The sequence below is a fragment of the Panicum virgatum genome, chromosome 7N, assembly GCF_016808335.1.
Source record: "Panicum virgatum strain AP13 chromosome 7N, P.virgatum_v5, whole genome shotgun sequence".
NCBI classification, from domain to species: domain Eukaryota; kingdom Viridiplantae; phylum Streptophyta; class Magnoliopsida; order Poales; family Poaceae; genus Panicum; species Panicum virgatum.
The window spans coordinates 38942530-38958948 of record NC_053151.1 but is presented as its reverse complement, the minus strand read 5'-3'; the positions used below and the strand labels follow the sequence as shown (position 1 = coordinate 38958948).

General features: G+C 48.0%; 2 protein-coding genes and 1 pseudogene across 3 annotated transcripts; 2 read left to right on the top strand and 1 right to left on the bottom strand.

The window, feature by feature from the left end:
* Positions 1-341: 341 nt before the first annotated feature.
* LOC120680705 (heavy metal-associated isoprenylated plant protein 39-like) lies at positions 342-2374 on the top strand. Of its 2 annotated transcripts, none has more exons than XM_039962221.1 (3): positions 342-619; positions 717-798; positions 1017-2374. In XM_039962221.1, the coding sequence occupies exons 1-3, from the start codon at positions 608-610 to the stop codon at positions 1181-1183; spliced, it is 261 nt and encodes an 86-aa protein (XP_039818155.1). In that variant the 5' UTR covers positions 342-607; the 3' UTR covers positions 1184-2374. The 2 variants fall into 2 exon arrangements, with proteins under 2 accessions (XP_039818155.1, XP_039818156.1); XM_039962222.1 differs by having other exon boundaries at positions 363-619; positions 720-798.
* Positions 2375-4421: 2047 nt separating this feature from the next.
* Positions 4422-5688, bottom strand: LOC120681241 (annotated as a pseudogene).
* Positions 5689-8301: 2613 nt separating this feature from the next.
* Positions 8302-10973, top strand: LOC120682785 (probable ascorbate-specific transmembrane electron transporter 2). The gene is made up of 4 exons (XM_039964797.1): positions 8302-8835; positions 9960-10008; positions 10112-10314; positions 10432-10973. Exons 1-4 carry the CDS (start codon positions 8683-8685, stop codon positions 10738-10740), a joined length of 714 nt encoding a protein of 237 aa, XP_039820731.1. The 5' UTR covers positions 8302-8682; the 3' UTR covers positions 10741-10973.
* The last annotated feature ends 5446 nt before the right edge of the window (positions 10974-16419 follow it).

Here is a 16419-nt window from a genome sequence, read left to right as displayed (position 1 = left end):
CTAGAGACGAGCTGCAGGCAGCCGCCCGGCGGTCGCTATCGCCTTTCGCAGCGTGCCGAGTGTGCCTTCTTGACTTGATGGTCGCGTCGCGTGAGGCTTCCACTAACTTATTTTCTCGCCGGCGATCTGCGCCGCCGAGAACGTCACCGTGACTCTTGATCCATGCACGTTAGCAGCCGTAAGGAGAGCAGCGTGTCAACAGGATAGCCAAAGTGGTTGCACGTCGCTTCTTGGTTAGCTGCGTCTGCTGCTCCTGTTCGTCTGCCTTACCTCCTCCAGTTCGTTGCGGTAGGAAGCGTGCAGGTGCAGCCACCAGACTCACCCAACCAGCCAGCTTTACCTGACCTCACCTGGGGACGAACCTTCAACAGCCGCCGCCATTGACACGGCCACATTAGGCTATTGTTCTGGTTCCGCGCATCGCTCGTTAGTGGCGACTGGCGAACATAGATGCTTTGGGCTTGGGCCCACCGCGCAATCGCGAGGGGAAAAACAGAGAGAGATCGACGTGTACGCGGTGGAGTGTCTATATATATCTCCCGGGACGGACAGGCTCATTGCCGAGTTCGACAAAAATCCAAGCAGTCTCCGTCCTTACTCCACCAGGATGCCGGCGCAGGTGTGGCTCCAGTTCGTTTTGCAGCTCGTCGCACGTTTCATTCTCTGCATGTTCCGCGATAGGGTTCTAATCGATTCCTTGGCTGTTTACATGGCAGCAGAAGGTGGTCTTGAAGGTCTCCTCCATGAGCGATGAGAAGGTGAAGCAAAAGGCAATGGAAACTGTTGCGGATATCTACGGTAAGGGGAGGTTTCTAAATTAAGCAAGCTGCAGCTGCTGCAGTGTAATCTGTCACTCCCATGATCCCATCCCATTGTCGTTTCTTCGGTTGTTATCTTTTTCAGCGAGTCATGATTTTCTCTGTTCTGAAACTGGGCATCTGGTATATGAATGAGCATGTATGCTGGGTTCTTTCTTCGTCTTTTTTTTGGTTGATTTATATTATCTTGATAAACAGGAATTGATTCCATAGGCGCTGATCACAAAGAGCAAAAAATGACTGTAATCGGTGACATGGACCCTGTTGAGATCACTAAGAAGTTGAAGAAATTCGGGAAGATAGATATTGTCTCAGTTGGCCCGGCCAAGGATGACAAGGACGACAAGAAAGGGGGAAAGAAGTGACAAGAAAGGGGGAAAGAAGTGACCAAGCGGCTTCGTCTGCGTCGCCTCCATCTCCATCTCCATGGATGCCCCTGATTCTCCCTTGATGAACATACATAGCAAGAACTTGAGGTTTTGCTTACTACTCCCTCAGTTTCAAATTATAATTTATTGACTTTTTCAACCTCAAGTTTAACCACTTGTCTTATTTAAAAATTTTGTGCAAATATAGTCAAAACTTAGTCATTATTAAAGAACTTTTATTAATAAATCAAGCCACAACAAAAGAAATGATATTTTACACAAATTTTTAAATAAGATAGTGGTCAAATTTGAGGTTAAAAAATCAAACGAATTATAATTTGAAACGGATGAAGCAATGAACAGTGATGTAAGGTATTGGTGTACACAGTCTCTTATCTGGGTATATGCAATGTACAATTATAAATTAAGTGTGTTTATCCTAATAATAGTCTGTAGCTTTGATTATTATTATTTTCTCTATTTCATTACAGGTTAGCCAGAGGTGGATGTAGCAAAACCTCAAGACGGGTCCTCCCCCTACCCCACAAGACAAAGAGTCTGAGCCCCTTGTGCGTGGGCTGTTGGCCCCTTCGTATCTTGTACTTGGCCGGTTTCCCCCTTTGCACCTAGTTCTTCTGTTCTAAACCATGCCGGTCCTCAAACAATGTTGTCGATTGATGATGGCTCTTCGGCGGTGTGTGTGGTGTTGTCTTTGTTTGGCAGCAACTCCCAAACAAGAGCCCCTCGCGTAAGAGTACTCGATCTTGTCGGGCCAATTTGTGAGATACTTGGTGGAGCTGGCCATCTCGATGCACCCTTCGTCGATCCCCACTGATGAGATTGAGCATGACAGGTGGGGCCATCTGATTTGACGATTTGGCTTTCCTCTTATTTGAAACGGCCCATCAGCAAACTGAACTTTTTTTGAAGGATGCGCCGTTTCTTTGGACTTTATAAAAGCGCTTTTGGGAGCACCCGTCGAGTTCCCCCTCTTTCTTCGTCACCGTTCGTTCGCCGCTGCTCTTCCTCATCAGAACAATTCCCTCTTGAAGTTTCTTCCTTTTTGTTACCACTCTTCTGCTAGAACTTCTGAGTTGAGTGATGCTCTAGGCCAATTCGCCATGGATCAGTAGCTTTAGCTACAGCTTGTGCATTAATGACATGCCACAGATAATCTATTTCAGGCAATGCAAAGGTGCATCTGCTTCTCTTTGTTGCCTCAGAAGCCGCAACACCAATTGAAGATGAGAGTGGTGTTCAAGCTTCACTTTTGCTAAAGATCAAAACATCATAAAAAAAAACTAGTACACATTTGCATAGGATAAGAGGGAAAAATTGTTCATGACAGATCGAAAGGTCAATCCAGCTCGCTCATCTATAGTACATTTTACTTCACTTTGATTCAACATAGGCTCAGAGCTTAATGGTAAGTGTTGTCGTGTGAACTATAGGTCACATGTTTGATTCCCTCATGAGTGTAATAGGATAAGCCGAAGCAGATGCACACGAACCACGCTGCCGTGATCCATAGAGACGCCACAGGTCCAACGATCGCTTCTCGATGAGGATTATACCAGCACCTAACCATAGGGTACATGCTTCGTTTCAGTTCTGGTAAGAGCGCAAGGCGCCTTGGATCATTTCCAGGGGCGGATCCAGGGGGTGCAAATGCCCCCCTACCCCATGAAAAAGACCATGGAACCCCCCCCCCCCACACACACACAACAAATTTCAACCATGAATGCAGAAGAGGAAGAAGGAAAAAAAGAGAGAGGAGGAATGAAGAAGAAGAGAAAAATGAGCCCCTCTAAATTTTCATCCTAAATTCGCCACTGTTCATTTCAATGTCTAGTAAGAGCGCATGTGGCAGAGGCGATAGTGCATGCAGGTGAATCAACGTGATGCAACGCTCTAATCATTTCTTCTCGCTACTCCATTGAGGCTTAGTTAGGTAGCACCGTACAAGATGAGATGAAGAAAAGTCCCCCTAGTATGTTACTACTGCCTTTATTACTACTTAAGTATTTGCTGATCATGCATCATATTGAACACTAGCACATGATTCATGTTTTGCTCCAGCGCTAGCATGGTGGAGTGCAGTACGCTGAGTGAGGCGTGGGAGCTATATGCTCATGGCATGTCGAGGAACATGCCCTGCGTGACTAGCTTGATGTTGCTCACCTGGGCCTTGACTGTGTTCGTCGTACCGGTCACCTGCTTTGCTCCCCGGTAATGACACTATCCATTGATCCATTTGTTGGTCTTTTCTTCCTCGTAGCCAACACTCTTCCTTCCCATAATTTGCATGGTTGCCAGCACAATGGAGGAGGATCACCTCTTCCCACCGGAAGTGAAGAATGCCTCTAGGGACCAGCGGTAGAGCCAGCGTGGGGGCTAGGGGGCTCAAGCCCCCCTGCCCCCAAGAACTCCATGAAAATTAGAGGGAGGAAAGAGGGAGAGGAAGAGAAAAAAAAAGAGAGATGAAGAGAAAAACGAGGGGGGGCTGGAGGAAGAAGAAGGGAGATGAGCCCCCTACCTCTAATTCCTGAATCTGCCCAGGAACGGTGCGATGAGCTCCCACATGCTCTCGTCCTGGTGTACGTGGACCTCCAAAATAGTCTTGTCATCAAAGTTGTGTGTGGCTTGCGTATGTTGTGGCGTCCAATGTGTCATTTCGAGTAACTGTGACTGGCACACAATTCATCTAGTCAAACCACTACCTCTGGTTGGATATTCTGATCTTAGTCACACTCTTCACGAAGCTCGCCTTCAAGTAAGGCATGTTGTTTGTGGCCATGTGGTCCCTAGGTCTAGACCGCAACCCGCGATTCATTGTTGGGTATGTGGCCCAGGTCCAGCCGGCCACTCACGCCTGTTGTTGCTGCTGAGCATCCTTCCCCTACTTGCTGCGAGGGGGGGAATGATGTTGTTGACACCGTTTTTTTGGCACATGTCAATCTTTTGGGTAGGTGGCCGATGAGAATGAGCCGGTGCTGGAAGGAAAGAAGAAGTTGAGGCAAATTAGGCCTTTAAAAGGTGTCCCAGCTGATGGAACTAAGGAAAGGAGCCAATGCGATTTTGTTGGCAAGTTATCTTTTAGATTTTTGTGTCATTTTGTTAGGCAAGTTTGTTTCATGTTTCACAAGTGTAATCTCACCGTATCGGCAAGCGAGGTTAAGTGTCGACTATAAATAGCAGGTCTCCTTTATTTGTAAATTTTGATTAACCACATCCAAAACAAACCCTTTACATTCATTACCTTTACCTTTACATTCATTCCAAACCATGAAACTGCGGAGCCGATTCAATCCACCTTGAAAGGGTCCATGACGTGGCCTAGGAACAAGACCTCGGCTTTCTCGTACTCGACGATCGCGAACATGAAAGGGTGGTCTGCCACGAAGCTCATCGGCGGGGGGGGGGGGGGGGGGGGGGGGGGGGTTCTTCGGAAGACTGTAAGTTGGGCTTGAAGCGGAGTACATCGCTGCAACTGTCGTCGTGCCTTCCTCGTCGATCTCCACGGCGCACGTCTGCCGCACGGCCGACACGTATGCCGAAGCCCAACTTACAGATCGACACCATCCCGGACAGGTCGGAGACGTCCTTGTCGAACGGCGCCGACAGCCCGAGCTGGCGGAGCGCGTTCCGCACATCGAACTTGAAGGAGAACTTGAACTTGGGGACCATGCACGGGCAGACCAGCTGCTCGCGGCGGGGCACGCACCGCATGACGAAGTTCCGCTGGGTGACGGCCAGGCGTAGGTCGGCGAGCCCGTCGCGCCTGTGCGGGAGGAAGACGAGCATTAAGAAGCACAGCGCCCCGAAGTCCAGCCTGCCGTCGCGCCCCACCATCTTGTAGAAGCACTGGAGGACCTTGAACCCCAGGCCCGGGGCGTCGAAGCTCTCGGCGTACTGCCTGCCGGCGGCCGACAGGAACGGCACCCACACGGGTGGCCTGCCGTCGTGGCGGAGGAAGTCCCGGTGGACGGTATTGGACGGGTCGAATCTCCGCGCCCACGTCGCCTTGAAGTGCAGGCCGTTGGCGAGGACGACCTTGGTGGTGCGGCCGTCGACGGCGTCCTCGGGGAGGACGTTGCGCAGACGCCCCACCGTGGCCTGCTCGATGAAAGCGTTCACCTCAGCGAGCGCCGCCGCAGGCCGGTTCTCGAAGTCGACGGATCGTGCTGCGGCCTGATGCGCGGAAGCGGCGGAGGACACGAACTACGGCGTGAGGTTGAGCGAGCGGTCCACGAAGATGGCGGCGGCGAACGAGAGGGCGGCCACGCGCTCACGTTGGCAAGGAGCCTCGCGTTGGCCTCGTCGAGGTGGTGCGTGTCCTCGGAGCCCAGGAACGTGAGCAGCTGGCGCAGAGTCGGACCGTGCGTGCCCGCGGCGAGCAGCGCGAGCCCGGCCCGGATGGACATAGGGGAGAAGAGGAAGTTGGACTGCTTGGCGATCTCCTCCATACCAGGGAACCAGGCTACTCGCATGCAGTGGTCCATGGAGGGCGGCTAGATTACTGTGATGTGATAGATTACTGTGATGTGATGGATTTGTAGGTGTTTTGGCCCTCGGGTTGTATTTATAGACGGGAACGCGTGTGGGAACCGCCTTATGAATCCAACTTCGAAGTAGTGGACACGGATTACAGAATGCCGCCTTCAACGTACCAAACCATCACATACAGATACACAGGCTTTCATGTCGCAGTAACGTTTTTAAGGATGGCAACAAGTGAGGTATGGGACGAGTGGAGTGTTTGGGCACCCAAAATTGAAATCTAACTTAAAACCGAACCTGCTCCGAACACTGATTTGGGTGAAAATCCATGTCAAAATTGAAACCCGCGGATCCCCGAAACTCGATTGGATATTTGAAACCCGTTTTATATGGTAATATAGTAAGAGTAATAAGTACTTCCTATAAACATATACATGATACATATTACATTCACATGTATATACAAGAGACAATTAATTTTTTAAGTTAACTTAGCATAAATTTAATAGTCTAAGTAAACAAACTATAAACCATGAGTTTTACTCCAAACAGTCATCCATGGGTATCCAAGGGTAAAAAACCAAATCCAAAACCGATAGGTTTCGGGGCCCCAAACTAAAAAACAACAGATGAGAAATCATTTCCAAACCTAAACCCGCTAGACTCAAAACCTGCAGATATCCAACTCGAAACCGGGCCATTGCCATCCTTAAACATTTTGAACAAAAACAAATAAAAAGCATTACATACACAGCAGAAATTTGACGTTAAAGAGAACATTATCCTCAGCAGGACACCCGGATAACACTAGGTTTCATGTTCCCCAACAATTTTTAACCCATATATAAGACCACAAAAATGAAATTGATTATGTTCCTTGTGGTAAAATTTATTCATTCATCAAGTCTGAATTCTAAACTTAGCATGAATGTAGGGATGAATAGTACATGCACACATAGGAACATGCAATGATAAAAGCGTTTATTTGCCGATTTGGGGTACATGGTATGTAACCTCTGCGGCCTTTACAATGCTTTGGTTTGCATTATCTGAAGTTCTGAACTAATTCAAATAATTTGGAGTGGCATGGAATGAATTTTTGCTAGTTCTAGATTTTCATAATGACTGATAGTTTCATAGTGTGGCATTTTTTTTATGGCCGGCATTGGTTGAGAGGAGGAAGAAGGAGGAAATGAGAGGCTGCCCGCGCGGATCCAAAATTGTTTATATGTATTTTTTTACCAAGTAGGTTAAACATTTGGGGGAACAAAATGGCGTGGCTATCAACATAGTGAAAACCACCTACCAAACCCAGCTCAATGGTAACAACAACGAGGGGTATTGATAGGTTGTGGGTGTTTTGTCTTTGTTGGGTTTTAGATTTTAAGGGTCCAAATGAAACTATGATCTTCCAGCAAAAAGGAAATAAAATTTTTATAATAGTTGGAGAGCAAATTTAGACCTACTTAACGAGAACATATCTAGTGCAAACCACAACTTTGTGAAAATCTGTGTAAATCACGGCAAAAAAATCATCTAAATTCACCAAAAAATCACACAAGTAGATGATATGATGATACACAACCTCGTAAAATATCTTATCCAAACTCGACTTTGTTTATGAGATATAAAAATAACAAATTTCTAACAAATCATTTGGACAGCTTGAAATTTGTTCTTTTTATATCTCACAGATGAAGTCGAGTTTGGACAAGATATTTTACAAGATTGTGTATCATCATATCATCTAGATGTGTGATTTTTTTGTGAATTTAGACGACTTTTTTATCGTGATTTGCACGAGTTTTCACAAAGTTATGGTTTACACTAATATGTTCTCCTAGTTAACAGCTCAACTGAAAGGGCGTTTGTTAACTCATAGTACTCCTAACTAGGGCCCCGTTTAGTTCCCAAAATTTTTCCTACAGTACCCGTCACATCGAATCTTTCGACATATGCATGAAGTATTAAATGTAGTTGAAAAAAATAACTAATTACACAGTCTAACTGATTAGTACAAGATGTATCTTTTAAGCATAATTAGTTCATGATTGGACATTATTTGTCAAGTAACAACGAAACATGCTACAGTGACTTTTCACCCAACTTTTCGCGAACTAAAAGCGGGCTAGGTAGGCCGGGCCAACGGTATAACTGGGCCTGCACATAAGGTCCATTCGACGTACTGCTCATGTACGGCCACTCTCAAGTTTTTGTGCACGGATTTTCACCTACCTACTGCAGTTCCAATCCTCTGACGGCCGGTCGACAGCCGTGGATCTCGTGCTCGAACGAGTGAACAACAGCGCCCGATCTCGTTCGTGTTCGCCTACATCGACCTCGTACGGCTGGGCCCTAGCTACGTTCGCTGCTGCCACAGAGCAACTTGGATCGCTAATTAGATATATTAAATTAAATAAAATTAGTTTATAAAACCACCACATGTCACGCCGCTGCCCGCTAGCTCGATTTTTTTTATTTTCCCAATAGCCCAATACAAAGACCGGCGGGGAGCCAACTTGCCATGGATCAGAGTTTAGAATAAGATCACCTTTCCCACCATATGTATTCATGTGTGGGCGGCAGAATAAACAAATGGCACTCACGACCCAAGTTGTGGACATCGATTCCTTTCGTAAACGGAGGGGGCGTTCGATGAGAACGGATCGGGGTGACCTTCCGGTCAAATCCCCAGCTCCAGCGCTCCAGATCCGCCCATGAACACAGACGCCTTCCCGGCCTAGCCTCCCACCAACCACAGCGAAACAGAACCCTGTTCACTCTGTGTCGGTGTCTGTGTCGCCCCCCTTCTCTGAAAGCACGAGGCCTCCGTACGTGCTCCACACGCTTCTCAGGTCTCTCTCTCTCTCTCCCTCTCTCAACTCCCGTCGCTCGAGCTGTCCGTGGCGGGCGGAGAGCGCGAGCCGCCACCGTACGGTCGGGAGAGGGGGCGGAGGGAGAGGTGGAGGAGGAGGAGGGAGGAGAGCGCGGGCGAGATGGCCGCGGCCGGGCTGGGCGTGAAGGCGGCGCCGTTCACGTACGCGGCGCACGCGCTGGCGGCGGCGGCGGCGGCGCTGGTGCTGGTGTGGTGCGTCCACTTCCGCGGCGGCCTCGCGCTCGAGGCCCAGAACAAGAACCTCATCTTCAACGTAAGCGGCCCCCATGCTCTTTTTCTGTTCCCTGTCCCTTTCCCCATTCCAGCTCTGGTCTCTCTGTTCAATTCGTCCATTGCCTGTTTGTTAGCAAGAGCCACGTGAGCGGCGGCTTTAGCAACAAAGAGGAATATATATCTGACTCTATTATTTATTTGTTCGATTCTTAGTTAGCTGTGGATCCATTCTGTTTCTACTTTCTAGGCTTCTAGCTGACCGAGTTTGCAATCGATGTTACTAGCGTATCTTACTATTCCCAAAATCTGGTATTTTGATTTGTCCAGCGCTGCATCATACATTTGATCTTGCACTTGGTGATATATAGTCTACTACCATGTGTCATGCTCGTGCACGAAGCATGGGAAAGGTCATTCCAGAACCCTGCAAATAGTGCAACTGGATAATAGAGGCACTCTTTTTTCTTTACTTGATAAGATAGAGGCACTCTTTTTTCTTTACTTGATAAGATAGAGGCACTCTTTTTCTTTACTTGATAAGATAGAGGCACTCTTTTGAGCCAATTCATGACAGATACAACAATTTCGAAATGTCATAACACTGGTCTTTATCTTTGCCAGCTGCTCATGTTCACATACAGTTTTACAGTAGATAGGAAATGAGACGGAAACGATGCAGAGATTTAGATAGAATATAAGAAAGTCAACAGCACATGGGGCTGATCGTATTGTATTACTGCCACCTGTTAACAATACTAATGACTCACATGTACTTTTACATTTCAAAATGCAAGGAGGTTTAGTTTTCTCTTACATAAAATTTCTCTAATTTTGATTAAGTTTATTGATAAATACACCAATGTCTACGGCATCAAATAAGTTGCTTTGAATACGTCATGAAATATATCTTTAAAATACATTTATTTTGTACTGTATATGTTAATACATTTTTCTGTAAACTAAATCAAAACTACAAAAGTTTGAATTAGGATAAATTATCGTCTTTTACATTTTGGAATAGAGGAGTAATTTTGAGATTCTTATTGTGAAAATAATGTAGAAAGCTGTGCTTATAAAATGTAGAAAGTTTGAAATACTTCAGTATGACAGTATTCCCCGCTCACTAGATGTAACTTATCTTGTGGTGTGGTCTGTCCATTGCAGGTTCACCCTGTGCTGATGCTGATTGGATACATTATCCTCGGCAGTGAAGGTAGCGGCAAAAATTCAAATTTGAAAACAATCATATTGCTTGAGTTCTTCCATCTACCGCGTATAAGCATGAAACGTTGATTCCTCCTCATCCATTCTCGCAGCCATTATGATCTACAAGGTGTTCCCAAAACTGAACCACGACACCGCCAAGCTGACGCACCTGATCCTCCACGCCATCGCGACTGTGCTCGGCGCCTTCGGGATCTACTGCGCCTTCAAGTTCCACAACGACAGTGGGATCGCCAACCTCTACAGCCTGCACTCCTGGCTCGGCATCGGGACGATCTCCCTGTACGGCATCCAGGTAACGCTCCCCAAAACACCGGCCGCTCGCCTAATAATTCCCCAAGAACTCTGCAGCCCCGTCCCTGTTCTTGCCGGCGAATCAGCTGATCGTCTGACCATGTTGTTGAGCTCGCAGTGGGTATTCGGATTCGTGACCTTCTTCTTCCCCAGCGCGGCGCTGAGCGTGAGGCGCAGCGCACTGCCGTGGCACGCGCTGTTCGGGCTCTTCGTCTACGTGCTGGCGCTGGCGACCGCGGAGCTCGGGTTCCTGGAGAAGCTCACCTTCCTGGAGACCGGGGGGCTCGACAAGTACGGCGCCGAGGCGTTCCTGGTGAACTTCACGGCGCTCGTCGTCGTGCTGTTCGGCGCCTCCGTAGTCATCGCCGCCGTCACGCCGGCGCACGTTGAGGCACCGCAGGGCTACGAGTCGATTCCGGTCAACTAAAGAGGAGTTACTGAAGGGAAATATTCAGAAGAGTGCCGCTGTGTTCAGTTTGAACCATGGCATTAGCCGACTGGCTAAAGTCTGAAAAACATCCGGATTTATGTGTAAATCTGGAGTACTTGATAATTGGACGCGCATTTTTTTTCTTTTTCTTTCAGTGAGATGATAATTTGAACATTCTTCTGGTCCTCGGGGGTACTCCCTCCGTTCCAAATTATAAGTCATTCTAAGAATCTTGAAGAGTCAAACTATCTCAAAGTTTGACCAAAATTACAGAGAGAAACACAAAGATTTATGACATCAAATAGTTATACTATGAAAATATAGCTAACAAAGAATCTGATGATACTTAATTGGTATTATAAATGTTATTATCTAGTTAGATATTTTTGATCAAACTTGAAAAACTTTGACTCTCTGAGATTCTTGGAATGACTTATAATTTGGAACGGAGGGAGTACTAGCAAATGCAATAATACCTCTCATTTCCATGCACTTTCGCCAATAGAAAAAAAACGTAGGACAAAAGGACATGGCCACATGGGCCTAGTTTAGCTTCAGGTTTTAACACAGAACTGGGCTAGTTCCAGGCCTCACACTTTTTGTAGCCAGGCTGGCTGGGCTGGGCTAGGCTCCACTTCGAATGGCACGCTCAAGAACCAGAGAAGCTTTCCTCAAAAAAAAAAAACAGAAAAGCTTTTGCCCCTCTCTCAAAAGAAGAAGAAGAAGAACTACTCCTTTTGGTTGCTCCAAGTTTTTTTTTTAAAATGGCAGAGTTAGACACCGATTATGACTAATGAGAATTTTTTCAGAAAAAAAATACTAATGAGCATGAAGGTTTCATTGCACTAGAAATTTCAGTCAGAACTCAGAAGGGCCACAAAGGAAAGTGTTAAGAAAATAAATGGAGGCGAATATTGGGGGAGAGAGAGGCGCACGATGGTGTCCGCCCCCCCCCCCTATGATTATCTCTAATCTGATATTTAAAAATAAAAAAGACATTTTTCAGTAGCTGTAACGCATATAACAAAGTGAACATGACAGAGATTTTATATACGAAACAATCACGCCTTTATAACTGTTTAAGCGTTCAACTGATTGAATTGTGCTACTTTGTTAGGTTAGGACAGATCAAGTTGATACTACAAGCAGATTTTTTGTGAGCTCATCGAATCTCGCGTGCATAAAAAATACCCCTGGGATCATTACACACAAAAAAAAAAATGATTATTCATGCCCACTCTTTGATTGTTTACAAACGCTTAGAGTAAGCATAGTAGCATACTCTTGGCCAAGTCATTTGAAAAGGACACGGCACATTTCATGTAGGGTCGCCGTGTGTACATAGTTAACTGTAAAGCACAGACAGCACTTCTCTGATTTTGCGATAAACCCGAATCTACCATCATGCAATTGTGAGTGTATGTCATTATATTATTTGAAGGAAAAGGATACATTGGGGCCTGAAAATGAGATATGAAACATCGATCACCAAGTGAAAAAAGGACAAATAATTCAGTCCATATATTCAGCACTACTGTAACTGCAAGTGCATCTTCTAGTACTTCAGTTTGATTGCTTCCACTGCAGTGGATTAGAACAGTTAGTTTTAAACCCTAAAAACAAGAATTTATCCTTTTGTTTTCACATTTCTAAGTTAATCGAGCGATTGTTGACAGTATCACCTTCCGAGAACCATGGCTCTGTCTGTCTCGTGTCATAGGTCAATCGGTTCTTTCCAGTGTGGCCAATTGTGCTGAGCCAACAAACAAAAGCATCACATAATGCATCTGCTTTTAGTTTTGCGGTGATGAAAGAGCTCTGATGGGCCATCAAGCCCTTCTTTATTTCTCATCTGTTTTGGACTAACGGGACAACAATATGCTTCTCTATTTGTGGGTTCTGAACCTATGCTTGTGTTGTCATTCGTGAGCTTTCCAGCAAACATTAACCGAGTACTCGCTGGTCCTCATGTACATGCCTAAGGAAAAACCGTACAAATTAAACTGCTATGTAAATGCTTGATCACTGATTGAAAACAAGAACGGCACACTTTACACACATCTTTTGCCACACTTTTCACACATCTTTTGCCACATCAATCGCCGACTCCCAAGAAAAATTGTAGAAATTTTGCTTGCACTGAACACTTCCTCAACTACTAGGGGAGTAGGGGTGGATGTAAAACGTGAACTTGATCTTGACCCCTTTGACTGAAGAGATCTTATCCAAATCCCGTGAGGAAAAAGGAGGCAAAATATATGAAAAGGAGCTGAGAAGAGGCTCTTCGCCTATACAGTAGTGACGGATCTGAGTGACGTGAGCGGGAAGTCGTTCGTCGTTTCACAATTGCGAATTAGGTGCCAACCACATGACAAGATAACACTGTCTGGTTAGGCGATAACTGACGCCTCAAAACTTTCAGAGGTGTCAATGTAAAAGCACTGCACCCATATACATGAATCGCACGCCTGATGAACCGGCAAATTTATTCATGTGCGTGCGATTTTCCGTCGCCGTGTTGCAGAAGCGTGCGGCGCTCGCCCCTCCCCTGTTCATCTTCTACCTCGAGACAGGGGAGGGGGCGCTGCCCCAACGAGCAAGGGGGAGGGGGATGGGTGGTAGGTCGGCGGAGCAGCCGCAGGCGGCCGGAGTAGTGGAGGGTGGCGGCGGCCTTATGATCCCAGGTTGCTGGGGGTGGGGCGGCTCCATGGCCGCCGGCCATAGAGGAGGAGGTCGGGGGGTGGGGGTGGGGGCCGGGGGCGGCCAGGCGGCGGTGACGGTTTGGCCGGTGGAGGGCGCGGCCGGACAGCCGGTGGGCGGTGCCGGCGGCGGGGGCGACGAGAAGGCGGCGGCGTGCGACGGCGAGCTAGGTTAGGGAGGGTAGCGGCGGAGGCGCCGGGGACGGTGCCGGAGCCCGGGAGGGGGGGGAGCAAGGGTGGGATGGAGCATGGCCGCCTTCTGCGATAGCTTCGCTGGAAATCGCGTGCGCTAAGATTAGACCCCCTCTAATGAACGGCCGTTCATGCACTATCCATTTAGTGCGCCTGATGAATCGTGCTCCTACTTTGTCAAGGCCAAGCCTCTGTTGTCAAGACTTCGCTCAAACCTGAACAAATGGATACTGACCTGTCTTTTTTCAGACAACACACAAGGATGCAAGCCTATTTTAGTACGCATTTCAGGACTCGTACGTAGTAGAGAAATTGTTGAATACAACTAAAGTTTCCGTTTGGAATGCTTTCTTGTTGGCAAAATCTCCAGCAATACATAATCCTAATGTAACATCCTGAAACAGGCATCCAGCAACGCTCTTCTCTTTGCTACTCATGCCATATGGATGTAGTAGCGGGCAAGCATTGATGAGCAGGCAGAACCAGCAGACTGCCACCCATGAATGATCACGTCACACAGGCAAGTGCAGGGGCAAGGGTGCAGAGCAGGGAGCACCGCATCCAAGCACCTGCAGGTTGGCAAGTGCTGAGGGAACCGCCTTGTCACGTACACTGTGTCGGGTCATCGCTGAGATATTTTCTTCTTCTCCCCCTAGCGAACCGCCTTTCACTCGCCTATAAAAGACCTCGTGCCCTCCCGGGAAGGCCACCCAGAAAAGCCTTCCCCTATACCCTCCGTTTCCGTAACCCAAGATCCTGCTGTTTCCAACCCAAAAACCACAGGTAAGCGTCTTTATAAGTGCTAGTCTTCCGGTTAAGCTTAGTACTTAGTGTATAAGTTATGATCCATCGAAGGTTGGCTCTGCCACCCGGGATCACAAAAGGGTCTGGGCTTCATCGAAGGTTGGCTCTGCCACCCGAAAGCCAGCTTCATCTGTTGGTAGGCTCTGCCTCCCGGAAGCAAAAGTCGGCTCTGCCGTCAAAAGGACCCGGTACACTAAGTAACTAGAAGCTGACCGACTCTGAATTGAGTTGGTGTAGGTCCTCAACTTAGTAGGGCTGCCTCAATCACTAAAATAAAACTTATGTAGCAATTAAACTAGTAACGTAAAATAATACTAACGTTATACGAGGTATTACATAACTACTAGGTAAATTATTTTATACTCTTGCCTTGCGTTAGTACATTCGTTCCCTCCAGTAACCAGCATACGCATGCTTGCACCCACGACAAAAATCATCTCGTCTCTTTCCATAAAAGCCTCTCAAGTCACCGTACCATGCCATAATTCCCAGACAATCATGACAGCGCCTACCTCCTTTGCCATAACTTCATCATTCCCTGGAAGCCATAGAGTACCCACACCATTGACCTTGAAAAGACCCGTCATGGCAGCACCCACCTCGCTAAAAAAATCGGGGTCGCCACGAACAGTGCCGGCCGAGATCTTTTTTCCGCCGAACCGCCTCACCCGCTCGCCCTCGCTCGCGCACGCGCGACACGCCGGCCCCACGACGGGACCGCGTACTGCCGCCGGCATCATGCCGTGCCGCCCACCCCCACGTCCCCACCTCGCCCACGCCGCTGCAGCGCCCTGGCCGGCTTTGCCGCCTCGGCGCTCACGCCTTCAGTGCTGCCACTGTTCGCGTTGACGACAAGCTGCCGCAGCCCACGCCGTCGCCCATCCTTGCGCAACGCCGCCGCTGCTCTCCTCGCCTATAAAAGGAGCAAGGCCGTGACGAGCCCCGTCACCAGCCCAAGCACACCGAGCCGCTTCGCTCCACCAGCTGAACCACTCCTTCCGAGCCCAGCTCACTCACGAAACGAGGCTCCAACAATTGATCCTCTTCCTCGAGCTGTTCCGCGCCAAGGTGAGATGGCAGGCAGCTCCCCCGACCATTAACTCCACTAATAAAGGCCCAAAACTCCCACCAGGCCGTGAGCACTTAATCCAAATCATTCTACCAATCAATACTGTAAACTCAATATCTCCTTCAATCAACTCCTTTTCACGAAACTCTTTTTCCTAAACTCTCCTCAAATCATATATTATCTATTCCTCCTATTTTCATCTCCATTTGAGCTTATTTTATTGCTTGCTTGTGTTGTTTGCCGGTTGTGCCGTTCTCGCCCGTAGATCACGGAGTGACCGAGGAGGAGCCTGCCAAGGAGCCAGAAGACCCGTACCTCGAGCAGGAAGCCGCCGCCGCCGACGCGTACGCAAGCGAAGGCAAGTTTCATCGACCCCTACGTGAGCGGTTGCATCCATGTGAGGACGTTTTGCTGTAGCCTGGGTCTAGGATCGGTTACATATACTAGTACTTGAGTGATTGAGTGTGCTCATGCATGCATCTGAGTAGTCATGCATATCCAGAGCTGAGAATAGGATAAGAAGGGATCTGGCTGAGACCAAGGCAGCTGGGTATGCTGGAGCCGGCGCTACCGTGGTGGTAGACTGGCAGGTGAGTGCTACCGTGGTGGTAGGCTCGAGTTGACATGTTGAGGGATGGTTGCTGCCCTGGTGAACCATAAGGACCGAGTTGTTTTGACATCTCACCTAGCTTACTTTCAGTACGACCACATGAGTTTGTATGGGCAAACCTTAGCCTAATCCCACTGGTTAACCTGGTAGTCGTCCGAGGTGGATATGTTTTGGGGTGAGACCTGGATTGGTCCAGACCCGAGGGTTTGGGGGCGACTAGTCGGGGTTGAGCCACGGCTGGGTGTCGGCTATGTCGGTTGTCCGTTCGGGCAGCCGAGCGTGTGGGTACAGTGTACGACCTC